The sequence below is a fragment of the Nerophis lumbriciformis genome, linkage group LG02, assembly GCF_033978685.3.
Source record: "Nerophis lumbriciformis linkage group LG02, RoL_Nlum_v2.1, whole genome shotgun sequence".
NCBI lineage: Eukaryota > Metazoa > Chordata > Actinopteri > Syngnathiformes > Syngnathidae > Nerophis > Nerophis lumbriciformis.
In genome coordinates, this window is record NC_084549.2 from 17,840,001 (window position 1) to 17,857,263 (window position 17,263).

The 17,263-nt window shown below is 40.8% G+C and overlaps 1 protein-coding gene and 1 long non-coding RNA gene across 2 annotated transcripts in view; one reads left to right on the forward strand and one right to left on the reverse strand.

Annotated features, from left to right (window-relative positions):
* The window catches only part of LOC133596529 (zinc finger matrin-type protein 4), a 241,779-nt gene that overhangs the window by 188,606 nt on the left and 35,910 nt on the right, over nucleotides 1-17,263 (forward strand). The window contains exon 6 of the mRNA XM_061949414.2: nucleotides 13,297-13,393. Within this exon, the coding sequence (XP_061805398.1) occupies nucleotides 13,297-13,393 (97 nt within the window). The remainder of the gene's footprint in view (nucleotides 1-13,296; nucleotides 13,394-17,263) is intronic.
* LOC133596628 (uncharacterized) overlaps nucleotides 1-17,263 on the reverse strand; it is a 99,942-nt gene that overhangs the window by 32,257 nt on the left and 50,422 nt on the right. The gene's annotated exons all lie outside the window — the stretch shown is intronic.

The following is a 17,263-nucleotide window of genomic DNA, read 5'->3' on the forward strand; positions in this document are numbered from 1 at the left end:
TACGGCCACCCTCAGTGTGACCTGTATGGCTGTATGGTCAATTGTACGGAATATGTACTGTACTGTACAATCTACTAATAAAAGTTTCAATCAATCAATCAAAACGTCCATCCACAGTCTGCAGTGTTGTAGCTACTTCTAAATCACTAATCCTGGCCTCTGTGGCAACAAATAAAGTAAGTTTCTTACAAGTATCATCCCTGCAGGACGAGGAATAGCTAAACATGCTTCACTACACACCGTAGCTCACCGGCGTCAAAATGTAAACAAAGGCCATTGCTTCCTAGCAGTCCCCCTGACAGACACTTCACCGGAGCCAGGCGTGCAAGTTGAACAAAGTTTTTAATGCACATATATTTCAGTCCCGTCCGTATCCTCTCTCCCCTCCTGCTCCCGGCCGCTTACTGTTAAAGACAACAGATGATTATATTAACACGTACCACCTGCGAAATCTAATCACCTGCCAGCTGTGTCTCGCCGTCAGCACTGCCACGCCCCCGTCTGATGATGCTCTGTCCTCAGCACCATGGACAGAGGCGGTGGCCTTTGCTCCTGCAGACAGCGCTGGCCCCATTTCCCTCCACAATCTTCTTTCGTTTTTTTCTAATTTATATTATGTTTATAAACTCAGGAAATATGTCCCTGGACACATGAGGACTTTGAATATGATCAATGTATGATCCTGTAACGACTTGGTATCGGATTGATACCCACATTTGTGGTATCATCCAAAACTAATGTAAAGTATCCATACAACAGAAGAATAAGTGATTATTACATTTGAACAGAAGTGTAGATAGAACATGTTAAAAGAGAAAGTAAGCAGATATTAACAGTAAATGAACAAATATATTAATAATTCATTTTTACAGCTTGTCCTTAATAATTTTGACAAAATAATAGAATGGAAATTGACACAGTATGTTACTGCATATGTCAGCAGCTAAATTAGGAGCCTTTGTTTGCTTACTTACTAGAGATGTCCGATAATGGCTTTTTTGCCAATATCCGATATTCCGATATTGTCCAACTCTTAATTACCGATTCCGATATCAACCGTCGTGGAATTAACACATTATTATGCATAATTTTGTTGTGATGCCCCGCTGGATGCATTAAACAATGTAACAAGGTTTTCCAAAATAAATCAACTCAAGTTATGGAAAAAAATGCCAACATGGCACTGCCATATTTATTATTGAAGTCACAAAGTGCATTATTTTGTTTTAACATGCCTCAAAACAGCAGCTTGGAATTTGGGACATGCTCTCCCTGAGAGAGCATGAGGAGGTTGAGGTGGGCGGGGTTGAGGTGTGTGTAGGGGACGGGGGGTGTATATTGTAGCGTCCTGGAAGAGTTAGTGCTGCAAGGGGTTCTGGGTATTTGTTCTGTTGTGTTTATGTTGTGTTACGGTGCGGATGTTCTCCCGAAATGTGTTTGTCATTCTTGTTTGGTGTGGGTTCACAGTGTGGCGCATATTTGTAACAGTGTTAAAGTTCTTTATACGGCCACCCTCAGTGTGACCTGTATGGCTGTTGACCAAGTATGCTTGCATTCACTCGTGTGTGTGAAAAGCCGTAGATATTATGTGACTGGGCCGGCACGCAAAGGCAGTGCCTTTAAGGTTTATTGGCGCTCTGTACTTCTCCCTATGTCCGTGTACACAGCGGCGTTTTAAAAAGTCATACATTTTACTTTTTGAAACCGATACCAATAATTTTGAAACCGATACCGATAATTTCCGATATTACATTTTAAAGCATTTATCGGCCGATAATATTGGCAGTCCGATATTATCGGACATCTCTATTACTTACTAATAATGGGCGGTATAACTCGGTTGGTAGAGCGACCGTGCCAGCAACTTGAAGGTTGCAGGTTCGATCCCTGCTTCCGCCATCCTAGTCACTGCTGTTGTGTCTTTGGGCAAGACACTTTACCCACCTGCTCCCAGTGCCACCCACACTGCTTTAAATGTAACTTAGATATTGGGTTTCACTATGTAAAGCGCTTTGAGTCACTAGAGAAAAGCGCTATATAAAATATAATTAATTGATTGATTGATAATGAAAGACAAGTTGTGTAGCATGTTCACTATTTCATTTTATATATTCAGTGACAGAGCAGGAAGTGGCTAAGAATACACTTTCGGTAAATATTCTTGGGTAAATGTGCCAAAGTTCCCCTGGGTGTTTTGTAGAGCGCATGGAGCTGTGTGAGAAATTTCAAGTCACTCCAAATTATGGGGTCAAACTATGAGGTTTAATAACAATGATTTGGCCAGAAAATAATAGCACAAGCAACACAATAAAGTGAATTGTCACATTTTTGTGTGCAGTACAGTACAGTCATGTTAATTAAACGGGACGCACTATATGGCTCTGCAACCTATTATCCTGCCTGCATGGTGAGTGGAGTTAAAAAATGTCAATTTCTCAATGAGATTTTCTCTTAAAGTAGTCCCAAAGTAAGGATAGGAAACTGCCTTCAAAATGTTGCACATTGATATTCACAGGAGGTGGTTAAACACTCCTCATTTCCTCCCCCTGCACTGTCGTCCATCCTTCTTTTAAACCAAGTGTCTTGACACGGGAGTATAAAGTGCACCATTGTTAACGCTGAAGACTTCCTCAAATTCATTTATAAAAGAAACAAGCTGCAGTTAGAGCCCGCTGAACGGCCCATTTGTAGCGTGCGCTGAACGGCCCATTAAGGTTCGCCTGAGCCGAGTTAAAACGTATCGCGCGCGGAAACTGCAACAATGCTTTGTGAAAAGGGCATAATGCTCCCCATTTTCTGTGCACTAGCTCATTATGTCTCGTAAAGCATTGGAAGAAGTCTCCATACCGGCGGTGCCAGAAGTGCCAAGAGGCTGTGCATTAGACAGCAGCTTTCATCTCACCCCCGCTTTTCTGTCGCTACCATATTGTTTTATGTAATTAACAAGGCTTAAAACGCCCTCGCGAAATACCGCTCTTGCTCCGCAACAACAACAAAAGTCTACAAACACCACCCTGGCCCGTATGCACTCACTTTGTTTGCACATAATTAACAGGAACCAGGGTGAGCTAACGGGGCCAAAAGTGCTTGACAACGAGACACATTCAAACATAAACATGTGTGTATGTATGTATTATGTATGTATGCATGCATGTACGGTATGTATGTATGCATGCATGTATTCATGTATGTGTGTACGGCATGTATGTATGCATGCATGTATGTATGTATTTATGTATGTATGCATGCAGAATCCAAGATCAGAGCTTCTCCGAAAGACTATCAGAGTGAGAGGTTCCTCACAAAAGCGTAAAAAAAAACAACAATGACTGACAGGTGACCTTTGTGTATGGTATTTTCCGGACTGTAAGGCGCACTTAAAATCATTTTTTTCCCTCTTAAAACTCAACAGTGCGCCTTATAACCCGGTGTGCCTAAAGTAAGGAATGAGTTTGGTCGAGCTTACCCGCCTCGAAGCAATTTTATTTGGTACATAGTGTAATGATAAGAGTGACCAGTAGATGGCAGTCAAACATAAGAGATAAGCGTAGGTTTCACCGTTTGATGTGCTTCAACATACGAGTATTATTATGGTGTGTGTATAAGGTAAGACATATTATCTGGCGTTTTGTTTTGCAATATTATGCGAAACAACTTTTTGTTACCTTCTGGTACCTGCTGATCTGTATTTGGGATCTGCATAAATCCTGAAAAATTGCGCGCGTCCGCCTTTGTAGTCCGTGTCGACACCGTAGTCGATAAGCTTCTTCTTTTTCTCTATTTTCTTGTTATGTGACATTCATCCTCCGCTGTTGCCATTTCTAATAAAAAGTAGTGTAAAGTTCTTACTTATATCTGTCAGTAAAAGAAAGCGCTAAAACATACCGGTGTAGTGAGTTTACATTATTCACCCAAGGAACTTTAGTTATTACAGTTCTGGTCGGACGGTTTTTCACAGGACACATTTCGGGTGTTGTTGTTTCCGGATGAGGAGATGCTTCTCCGTTAATGATTTAGGTAAAGACTGAATATCATTTAAAACAGTTAGCTCCATCTTTTGAGACTTCTTCCACTCCCGTCCTTGCACGCTACACCGCTACAACAAAGATGACGGGGAGAAGACGCTGCCGAAGGTGAGCCACGTAAATAAGACCGTCCACAAAACGGCGCATCCGGAAGAGACTGTCAGAAAGCGACTTGAAGATGATCTGTAAAACATAATCTATGCAACATTTTGACCAAAGAACCACCATTACATGTTATGTAGACCACAAGGAAGTGTTTTACATTTAGAAAAAAATAATAATAATATGACTCCTTTGATGCGCGCTATAACCCGGTGCGCTTTATATTAAAAAATATTTAAAAAATAGACCATTCATTGGCAGTGCGCCTTATAATCATACTTGCCAACCTTGAGACCTCCGAATTCGGTAGATGGGGGGGATGTTTGAGGTGGGGGGGCGGGGTTGAGGTGGGCGGGGTTTGGTGGTAGTGGGGGGGGGTCTATTGTAGCGTCCCGGAAGAGTTAGTGCTGCAAGGGATTCTGGGTATTTGTTCTGTTGTGTTTATGTTGTGTTACGGTGCGGATGTTCTCCCGAAATGTGTTTGTCATTCTTGTTTGGTGTGGGTTCACAGTGTGCCGCATATTTGTAACAGTGTTAAAGTTGTTTATACGGCCACCCTCAGTGTGACCTGTATGGCTATTGACCAAGTATGCCTCGCAGTCACTCATGTGTGTGTAAAAACCGCATATATTATGTAACTGGATCGGCACGCTGTTTGAATGGAGGACAATCGAACGTGACGACAGGTTGTAGAGGACGCTAAAGACAGTGTCTTTAAGGCACGCCCCCAATATGGTTGACCGGGTGGAAATCGGGAGAAATTTGGGAGAATGGTTTCCCCGGGAGATTTTTGGGAGGGGCACTGAAATTCGGGAGTCTTCCGGGAAAATCGCTAGGGTTGGCAAGTATGCTTATAATCCGGTGCGCCCTATGGTCCGGAAAATAAGGTAATCCTTCCTGTAGTACATAATTACAATAAGGTGTAATGCAATGACATTAAAACAGGCTGCTTCTTTTTCTCTACCCTCTTGTTGTGGGGCAGATTGGCTCGTACATGCACATGCATATTACAATCCTCAGTTCCACCGAAGGAGGCCTTAGCCTGGAGGAGGGCGTTGGCACGTTAATAAGACCACCCACAAAACGGCGCATTCTGCAGAAACTGTCAGAAAGCAGCTTGAAGATGGTCTGTGAAACAAAGTTTATGCACCATTTTGACCAAAGAACCACCATTACATGTTATGTAGACCACTAGTGTGCCGTGAGATATTGTCTGGTGTGCCGTGGGAAATTATGCAACTTCCCCTAATTGGTCCAAAAAATATTTTTTGCAAATCAATAATTATAATAATGTGCCGTTGTCTAGTGCCTGTGCTGTGTAGAGCTTGGCAGGGTAACCATGTAATACTTCATATCAGTAGGTGGCAGCCGGTAGTTCATTGCTTTGTGGAAGTCGGAACGCGTCAAGTTTGTTGTGATCCCAATATGCAGAGCACGGCAGGAGACAGCGTGCAGGTAAAAAGGTATGTAATGCTTAAACCAAAAATGAACAAAAGGCATGTCCCGCTAGGAAAAAGCACTGAAGCATAGGGATGGCTATGCAAAACAAAAGTAAGACTGAACTGGCTACAAAGTTAACAAAAACAGAATACTGGACAACAGCAAAAACTTACAGCGTGTGGAGCGGAGACGGCGTCCGCAAAGTACATCTGTACATGACATGACAATTAACAAAGTCCCCACAAAGAAGGGTAGCGTACGCATACTTGAAATAGTCTTGATTAGGTGCGGGCAACAGCACTCAAAGGAAGGCGTGAAGCTGCTACAGGGGAACACCAACAAAACAGGAAGAGTCACCAAAATAACAACGCATGACAGGAACTAAAGCACTACCCACAGGAAACAACAACAAACTCAAAATAAGGCACAACAACCTGGTGGAGTTTCATTTTTTAACCTTTTCTGCTGGTGGTGTGCCTCCATATTATTTTAATGAAAAAAATGTCCCTTGGCTCAAAAAGGGTTGAAAAACACTGATGAACACCAAAAGGAAGTGTTTTGTGGTAAAATAACAATACGACCTTATTATAGGTTACTAAAATGTGATCTCTTTATAAGATACTTTATTCCAAAAACAGTCACAAAATCTTAACAACTTACTAACAACTTACTCTCCTCACAATTCCACATCCGCTCCTTCATCTCTTTCGCCGCTGGAAAATGTGCTGCATTCACTCCCTCGGTCTACCTAACCCTTCAATCTCTGCTTTCCGTCAGTATCTCCCTCCTCATCCATGCGTCTATTTTTGATGCGCGCTCATCTCGACCACCTGCAAGCCCTCCAAATCCCTCACATCTGGTTCTCACTGTGGCCGCAAACCCTCTCCAGCATACATTCAGCGATACGAATGCACAAGCGAGAGTGACACACCCTCTGACATACAGTATACCGGTACTAGTAAAGTACCGCGATACTAATGAATCATAAACTGTACTATAACGCCTCTAAAAAGCCGTTGTCACGTCGTGACATTGCTGGTTTTACAAGCAGAGGAGCATGTTCGGCAGCGCACAATCACGGAGTACTTACAAGCGGACACGGTGTGTAGACAGAAAAGGGACAACGGACGCATTCTGGCTTATAAACTAACGATAAAGGTGAAGCTATAACACTGAAACGCAGCTCTACAAGAGGTGCTCTAAACATTGCTAGCTAGCTAGCGGCTAACGTCCATCCAGTGTTTTAGCTACTTCTAAGTCACTAATCCTCGCCTCCATGGCGACAAATAAAGTATGTTTATTTCAAGTATCATCCCTGCAGGACAAGGAATAGCTAAACATGCTTCACTACACACCGTAGGAGGATACAATATCTTACCGCTAACAGGCTAACGCTCCTAATGCAAAAAGCTAATGCAAAGAAATTTCGTTCTTATCTGTACTGTTCAGTAAGGCTGCAGCTAACGATTATTTTTCTATCGATTAATCTATAGATTATTTTTTTCGATTAATCGGTTAATCTATAGATTATTTTTTCGAATAATCTATAGATTATTTTTCCTTTTACCGATTATTTTTTTATTTAAAATGAAGATGAAAAAATAAATGTAGGCCAGTTTTTTCAAAAGGCATGGCTTTTATTTACAAAAAAAAAAGTATGGCCACTCAGTCAACATTGACAACAACATGACAAAATATTCTGTAACAATGTAAACATTTAAAACTTTAACATTTAACAAAATTAAAAGTAGCTTATTTGCTTTTTAATGTGCAAATATAAAAGTAAACATCCAGTGCAAATCTTAATATTCTGCAATAGTATAAGCATTTCTAAAGTAAAAGTATTGCTTATTTTGCTTTAAAATGTGCAAAAATAAAGATAAACATCCAATTCAAAAAAGTGCAAAACGGAAATATTCTGTAACAACAGTGTAAACATTTCAACAAAAGTAAAAGTATTGCTTATTTGCTAAAATGTGCAAAAATAAAGATAAACATCCAATACAAAAAAGTGCAAAACTAAATATTCTGTAACAACAGTGTAAACATTTCAACAAAAGTAAAACTTTTGCTTATTTTGCTTAATAACACAACAATGATAGTATGATTAAAGTGAAAGTTAATTGTTCGTTTGTACATAGTATACGTAACTGTTAATGTTGTAAAAGGTATTTGCACAACTAATTAACGTTAGCGTTAAAGAGGAGCGCGTCTTTGTAAACACTGAACAGGCACGCCAAACTCTCCTCTCAGAGCGAAACGGTGCTTTAGTTTATGAATTTACAACGCAGATACAAATGACACATTCATATTTTTGTGTAATGATGACAACGTATACTCACGCGGACGATTGACTAGTTGATGGTGATGGCAAGAACGCTGCCGTTGTGCTGCTATGATAGGCCATTTCCGCTCGACACAGTGTGCATACAACAACATTATTAGCAGAGGTGGGTAGAGTAGCCAGAAATTGTACTCAAGTAAGAGTACTGTTACTTTAGAGATTTATTACTCAAGTAAAAGTAAGGAGTAGTCACCCAAATATTTACTTGAGTAAACGTAAAAAGTATGTTGTGAAAAAACTACTCAAGTACTGAGTAACATACACACACATATCATATATATATATATATATATATATATATATATATATATATATATATATATATATATATATATATATATATATATATATATATATATACATACATTGATATATACAGTATATAATTTATATTTATTTATTTTGCCGTTTTTGTTTACATGTTAAAGGTGTTTTAATAATTATACATGCATGTTTAACATATAGATTCCTTTCTTTCATGAAGACAAGAATATAAGTTGGTGTATTACCTGATTCTGATGACTTGCATTGATTGCAATCAGACAGTAGTGCTGGTAATGTCCACGTTTTCAAATGGAGGAGAAAAAAAGTTCCTCCTTTCTGTCTAATACCACATGAAAGTGGTTGTTTTTTGGCATCTTATTTGTCCACCTTCCATATTCGTTTTTATACCCTTTACAAGAAATACATTGGCGGCAAACTCCGTAGCTTGCTAGCTTGTTTGCGCTGGCTTTCGGAGACTCTTTTTTTGAAAGCGCAGGCGCGATGGAGCGGGACTTTTATTGTGAAGACAGGAACTGTGCAGTCAGTCTTTAGGCTTTTGACGGGGTGTACGGTTGAAATACGGTCTTTTTTCCTTCACACTTTTGATTGATTGATTGATTGGAACTTTTATTAGTAGATTGCACAGTACAGTGCATATTCCGTACAATTGACCACTAAATGGTAACACCCGAATAACTTGTTTCAACTTGTTTAAGTCAGGTCATGTGACCCCTGGCTCTGTTTGATTGGTCCAACGTCACCAGTGACTGCATCTGATTGGTGGAACGAAGTGAAACGTCACCAGTAAGGCAGGCACTTTGAAGGTCTGTCTGACAGACCAAAACAAACAAAGCGTGCATTAACAGATCGATAAAAATTAGTAGCGAGCTGAATGTAGATAAAAGTAGCGGAGTAAAAGTAGCGTTTCTTCTTAGGCCGTTTATTGAAATACTCCCACACTTTTGACGACTTTTGGCGTGTTTTTGTCCCCTTGCTCGCACCGCTCGCATCGTCTGCTTTGCGCTCCGCCATGACGGTAGTGTGACGTAAATATGCGACGCGTCGACGAACAAAAATGTCCTCGACGTATTTACGTAACCGATGACGTCGATGACGTCGACTACGTCGACGCGTCGTTTCAGCCCTACTGTTCAGATTTGAATGCCAATAAAGGAAGTGTAAGTCTAAGTCTCAATACAAACAAATGCCAAGGGTGGATCTACACCTGACATTCACTGTAATGATACCAAGTACAAGAGCGTATCTAGTCGATAATACAATTTTAATACAACTAAAATGTATATTATGTTTATAAACTCAGAAAATACATCCCTGGACAAATCGGGACTTTAAATATGACCAATGTATGATCCTGATATACTGACTACTTGATATCGGATTGATACCCAAATTTGTGGTATCATCCAAAACTAATGTATAGTATCCAAACAATAGAAGAATAAGTGATTATTACATTTGAACAGAAGTGTAGATGGAACATGTTAAAAGAGAAAGTAAGCAGATATCAACAGTAAATTAACAAGTAGATGAATAATCCATTTTCTACCGCTTGTCCCTCATTATTTTGACAAATTAAATGAATAAGAAATGACACAATATGTTATTGCAAATGTAAGCAGACTAATTAGGAGCCTTTGTCTGTTTACTTACTACTAAAAGACAAGTTGTTTTGTATGTTCACTATTTTATTTAAAGGCCTACTGAAATGCGATTTTCTTATTCAAACGGGGATAGCAGGTTCATTCTATGTGTCATACTTGATCATTTCGCGATATTGCCATATTTTTGCTGGAAGGATTTAGTAGAGAACATCAACGATAAAGTTCGCAACTTTTGGTCGCTGATAAAAAAGCCTTGCCTGTACCGGAAGTAGCAGACCATATGCGCGTGACGTCACAGGTTGTGGAGCTCCTCACATCCGCACATTGTTTACAATCATGGCCACCAGCAGTGAGAGCAATTCGGACCGAGAAAGCGGCGATTTCCCTATTAATTTGAGCGAGGATGAAAGATTTGTGGATGGGGAAAGTGAGAGTGAAGGACTAGAGGGCAGTGGGAGCGATTCAGATAGGGAAGATGCTGTGAGAGGCGGGGGGCACCTGATATTCAGCTGGGAATGACTAAAACAGTAAATAAACACAAGACATATATATACAGGTAAAAGCCAGTAAATTAGAATATTTTGAAAAACTTGATTTATTTCAGTAATTGCATTCAAAAGGTGTAACTTGTACATTATATTTATTCATTGCACACAGACTGATGCATTCAAATGTTTATTTCATTTAATTTTGATGATTTGAAGTGGCAACAAATGAAAATCCAAAATTCCGTGTGTCACAAAATTAGAATATTACTTAAGGCTAATACAAAAAAGGGATTTTTAGAAATGTTGGCCAACTGAAAAGTATGAAAATGAAAAATATGAGCATGTACAATACTCAATACTTGGTTGGAGCTCCTTTTGCCTCAATTACTGCGTTAATGCGGCGTGGCATGGAGTCGATGAGTTTCTGGCACTGCTCAGGTGTTATGAGAGCCCAGGTTGCTCTGATAGTGGCCTTCAACTCTTCTGCGTTTTTGGGTCTGGCATTCTGCATCTTCCTTTTCACAATACCCCACAGATTTTCTATGGGGCTAAGGTCAGGGGAGTTGGCGGGCCAATTTAGAACAGAAATACCATGGTCCGTAAACCAGGCACGGGTAGATTTTGCGCTGTGTGCAGGCGCCAAGTCCTGTTGGAACTTGAAATCTCCATCTCCACAGAGCAGGTCAGCAGCAGGAAGCATGAAGTGCTCTAAAACTTGCTGGTAGACGGCTGCGTTGACCCTGGATCTCAGGAAACAGAGTGGACCAACACCAGCAGATGACATGGCACCCCAAACCATCACCCAACCATGCAAATTTTGCATTTCCTTTGGAAATCGAGGTCCCAGAGTCTGGAGGAAGACAGGAGAGGCACAGGATCCACGTTGCCTGAAGTCTAGTGTAAAGTTTCCACCATCAGTGATGGTTTGGGGTGCCATGTCATCTGCTGGTGTCGGTCCACTCTGTTTCCTGAGATCCAGGGTCAACGCAGCCGTCTACCAGCAAGTTTTAGAGCACTTCATGCTTCCTGCTGCTGACCTGCTCTATGGAGATGGAGATTTCAAGTTCCAACAGGACTTGGCGCCTGCACACAGCGCAAAATCTACCCGTGCCTGGTTTACGGACCATGGTATTTCTGTTCTAAATTGGCCCGCCAACTCCCCTGACCTTAGCCCCATAGAAAATCTGTGGGGTATTGTGAAAAGGAAGATGCAGAATGCCAGACCCAAAAACGCAGAAGAGTTGAAGGCCACTATCAGAGCAACCTGGGCTCTCATAACACCTGAGCAGTGCCAGAAACTCATCGACTCCATGCCACGCCGCATTAACGCAGTAATTGAGGCAAAAGGAGCTCCAACCAAGTATTGAGTATTGTACATGCTCATATTTTTCATTTTCATACTTTTCAATTGGCCAACATTTCAAAAAATCCCTTTTTTGTATTAGCCTTAAGTAATATTCTAATTTTGTGACACACGGAATTTTGGATTTTCATTTGTTGCCACTTCAAATCATCAAAATTAAATGAAATAAACATTTGAATGCATCAGTCTGTGTGCAATGAATAAATATAATGTACAAGTTACACCTTTTGAATGCAATTACTGAAATAAATCAAGTTTTTCCAAATATTCTAATTTACTGGCTTTTACCTGTATATATACTCTATTAGCAACAACACAACCAGGCTTATATTTAATATGCCACAAATTAATCCCGCATAACAAACACCTCCCCCCTCCCGTCCATATAACCCGCCAATACAACTCAAACACCTGCACAACACACTCAATCCCACAGCCCAAAGTACCGTTCACCTCCCCAAAGTTCATACAGCACATATATTTCCCCAAAGTCCCCAAAGTTACGTACGTGACATGCACATAGCGGCACGCACGTACGGGCAAGCGATCAAATGTTTGGAAGCCGCAGCTGCATGCGTACTCACGGTACCGCGTCTGCATATCCAACTCAAAGTCCTCCTGGTAAGAGCCTCTGTTGTCCCAGTTCTCCACAGGCCAATGGTAAAGCTTGACTGTCATCTTTAGGGAATGTAAACTATGAAACACCGGCTGTGTTATCGGGCACAATAGTCAAGGGGTGCATTCTACGGCGGGGGTGCGTTATCCGGCACAACACCTGCCGCAATACACCGCTTCCCACCTACAGCTTTCTTCTTTGCTGTCTCCATTGTTCATTGAACAAATTGCAAAAGATTCACCAACACAGATGTCCAGAATACTGTGGAATTTTGCGATGAAAACAGACGACTTAATAGCTGGCCACCATGCTGTCCCAAAATGACCTCTACAATCCGTGACGTCACGCACATGCGTCATCATACCGAGACGTTTTCAGCAGGATATTTTGCGCAAAATTTAAAATTGCACTTTAGTAAGCTAACCCGGCCGTATTGGCATGTGTTGCAATGTTAAGATTTCATCATTGATGTATAAACTATCAGACTGCGTGGTCGGTAGTAGTGGGTTTCAGTAGGCCTTTAAGGCCAAAATTGTGTTTTTATTGCAATAAGAAACACAAGTTTAATGTACCGTAAGATTTGATATTAGAATAAAGCCAATAATGCCTTTTTATTTGATCCCCTTCATTTAGAAAAGTATCGAAATATTGGTATCAGGACAATCCTAGTACACGCTGTCCTTTTCGCCCCTCACTTTGTTGTTAGGCACATGCACCAAAGAGGCAGTGATCTAAAATTGTAACCAGCTTTCTGTTAATGATTTGCCCAATTTCTCTCCAGATGCAATCTAATTAGGAAAATTAGGCTGCACCGCAGAGCGAAAAATAGTCGCTTATTTGGTGTCACTTCTAATTGATACTGTTGTTCTTGTTGGCCTCGCTCTGTCTGCTGCCGCCGCCGCCGCCGCCGCCGCCGCCGCTGCCGATGATCATGATAAAGACGATGACCGCTTTTTAAGTGTTTTGAACGACCCATGCATTGTCGCAAAGTGTCGTGATAGTAAGTGCGGCTGTGCGTTTATGTCTCTCCAGGGCTGCGCAGCAGTTACTCCTGCAGCGTCTGCGGCGTGGTCCTCAACTCCATTGAGCAGTACCATGCACACCTCAAGGGCTCCAAACATCAGAACAAGTGAGTACATCAGCTCATCCTTGTGTGTGAGGACAAATGACCTCATAGGAAGTTGACGTGAACAAGAGGAGGTGTGTGTACTTTATGTGCTTTCCCAGGGAAGTAAAGTAAACTACAGTCTGGTTTATACCATACTTGCCAACCTTGAGACCTCCGATTTCAGGAGGTGGGGGTGGGGGTCGTGGTTAGGGGCGTGGTTTAGAGGGGAGGAGTATATTTAGAGCTAGAATTCACCAAGTCAGGTATTTCATATATATATATATATATATATATATATATATTTATATATAAGAAATACTTGACTTTCAGTGAATTCTAGCTATATATATATATATTTATATATAAGAAATACTTGACTTTCAGTGAATTCTAGCTATATATATATATATATATATATATATATATATATATATATATATATATATATATAAATAAGAGAAATACTTGAATTTCAGTGTTCATTTATTTACACATATACACACACATAACACTCATCTACTCATTGTTGAGTTAAGGGTTGAATTGTCCATCCTTGTTCTATTCTCTGTCACTATTTTTTTCTAACCATGCTGAACACCCTCTCTGATGATGCATTCTGCTTCGTCTCCTTGTTGGGTGCGCAGTTGTGCACTGCACTCTCTAAAAGCCGTAGATGTTATTGTCACATATGCATGTACAGTAGATGGCAGTATTGTCCTGTTTAAGAGTGTCACAACATTGCTGTTTACGGCAGACAAACTGCTTTACGGTAGACGAAAACGTGACTGCTGTTGTTGTGTGTTGTTGCCGCGCTGGGAGGACGTTAATGAAACTGCCTAACAATAAACCCACATAAGAAACCAAGAACTCGCCCTCGATCATTCTACAGTTATAACGTGATTGGGCAGGCACACTGTTTATATTGTGGGAAAGCGGACGTGAAAACAGGCTGTCGACACGTCACTCAGGTCCGCCTGAATTTCAGGAGATTTTCGGGAGAAAATTTGTCCCGGGAGGTTTTCGGGAGAGGCGCTGAATTTCGGGAGTCTCCCGGAAAATCCGGGAGGGTTGGCAAGTATGGTTTATACAAGCAATGCATGTTTTCACATCATGGTGGCAAAATGGTTATGTTTTTTTTTTTTGGAACATACCTGTAAGTAAAGAAAAGTTCCATTTTAATACTTTCTCAACTTATCTGTCCCACAAATCGTCATACCACAACAATTTTGTGTAAAAATAATGGTGCATACCCGATTTGACAATGCCCACACTGCAAAAAGTCAGTGTTCAAAAACAAGGGAAAAAAAATACAAAAATGAGGGGTATTTTATTTGAACTGAGCAAAATTATCTGCCAATAGAACAAGAAAATGTGGCTTGTCAAGACTTTCCAAAACAAGTCAAATTAGCTAACCTCAATGAACCCAAAAATACCTTAAAATAAGTATATTCTCACTAATAAAACAAGTGCACTTTTCTTGGTAGAAAAAAAAGAGACCTTTTTGCTCAATATGTTGAAAAATATTCTTAAATGAAGTAAATGCTAGTGCCATTATCTTGACATAATGATATGCGCTCGGCATTACATTTACTTATACTACAAACTAATTTATTGTTCTTAATGGAAAGGCAACATGGCAACCGCTTGTTACTCTCGGGGTCTCCTCGCCGCTCTCAGTGCTGCTGGAGTGATCAGCAAGTGCCAAAGTGACGTCAACAAAGATACCAAAACATGCATTCCTTGGATTTTACTTGAATTGGTGCAAGGTAGGTCCAATCTAAAAATAATCCAAAGTACTGTCCTCGGTACCCATCCCCACTATAGCCTACCACGTTTACCTTTTGTAAATACAAGACACTTTGTATGCTTATTGGAGGACATTTAGATGTTAACTGTCCAGCTTTGCACAAGTATAAACGCTGCAAAATTGCATGTATCGGAGATTTTAGAGGCAAGCCGATCTAATCAGATACTGGGATACCCCTTGTCCAAGTCAATATGACATAATGCTGATGAGGATGTATGTAAGCATTAACTACAACTACAACCCTAGACAAAATCATGCTCTGGATGCCAATACTGTCCAGGGTAATGAGCCGGCAAGGTTGAGGGCTGCTATCTCAAATTCCAATTTTTTTAGATGTCGGCAAAACAGTTCTAATTTATGGCGATGGCTGAGACTCATAACTCTTTGTTTTTATCACTTTTACTGCGTTAAAGTGTGGAAGGATGCTGAGAAGCTGAAAGAGTTTATGAGAGCCAAAGAGACAGTTTGGACCACAGAAACAAGTCTGACAGATGGCCAGAGAGATGCAGCACGACACAAAGAGGCAAAAGAGCCGAGAAATATCAGCCAGAAGAACATGGGAAGGTGTGAGGAAACAGAATTTGCTGTAAAAAAAAAAAAAAGGTGCAAAGATCAAGGGGAGTAATACAAAACAAAAAGAGCCAAGGATTGTGCCAGTATTGATGGAAGTTGCAGGGCTTTGCTAACTTAGAGATGGTCAGCAGGGAGATTTACTGGAGTGAAACTGGTCTTTGGTTTTGGACACGTGGTCCCCTGTTTTATTGCAGGGCAGTGAAATCCTAGGATGAACTGAAACTTCAAGGTGATACATTTATGTGAGGTTCAGTAGTTAAGTGTGATATGGAAGGGTATTACATATGGAAGGGAATTACAGCTCCAACTCCAACAGCAAGGGCCTAATCTAAATACCACGCTCCAAACCATGGGTGTCAAATTCTGGCCCGCGGGCCAAATTTGGCCCGCCGTGTAATTTCACTTGGCCCTTGAGGCGATATCAAATTAACACTAGAGCTGGCCCGTCGGTTATATTCAGCGGCAGTGCCGCGGTAACACCGCATTCACCGCTAATTCTCATACTTGCCAACCCTCCCGGGAGACTCTCAATTTTCACCCAGTCCAGCGAATGCTGGCCCAGTCACATAATATGTGTGGCTTCAGCACGCACACACACGTGAATGCAAGGCATTCTTGGCCAACAGCAATACAGGTTACACTGACGGTGCCCGTGTAAATAACTTTAACACTGTTAGAAATATGCGCCACAATGTGAATCCACACCAAACAAGAATGACAAACACATTTCGGTAGAACATCTGCACCGTAACACAACATAAACACAACAGAACAAATACCCAGAATCCCATGCAGCCCTAACTCTTCCGGGCTGCAATATAAACCCCCGCTACCACCAAACCCCGCCCACCTCAACCGACGCATGGAGGGGTGGGGGGGGCGGGGTCCGCAGTGCCTTTAAAGCACGCCCCCAAGACTGTGGTCCGGGTGGACTACGAGGTATAATGACTGATGAACAACTTTGTTCGATAATGAAAGATGCCTCAGCTCAAAGCCTGAGCCCCGACATTAATGAACTAGCATCCAAGAAAAGATGACAGGTATCTGGCTTGGGCACATCAGATTAGATCAGTGTGTTGCAAACTGAGCAGTTTACAGTCCTGAATGGTTGGTTTATTCATTGTTATTTTATTTTCAAATGTATTAGCCTGTGGAAAAAGTTAATGTTGATATTTACCTCAGAAGGCTGAAAATAGAAAAGACGCATTACATTTTTATTTAAATTGTATTTGATATGCCATTGATATTTTTTAATTATTATTATTATTATTTGAAACTCGATTTTGCATGTCACTATAAAGTTATATAAGCCTTGCTTGTTCAATATTCAATGCAACACTTGTTTGGGTCCCTATTAAAAGGTTAATTTGTTCAACCTTGGCCCGCGGCTTTGTTCAGTTTTAAATGTTGGCCCACTCTGTATTTGAGTTTGACACCCCTGCTCTAAACAGTGTGTGCAAACTATAAAACTGTGTTCGTATTGCATGTAATTTATTAAGACCGCATGTACA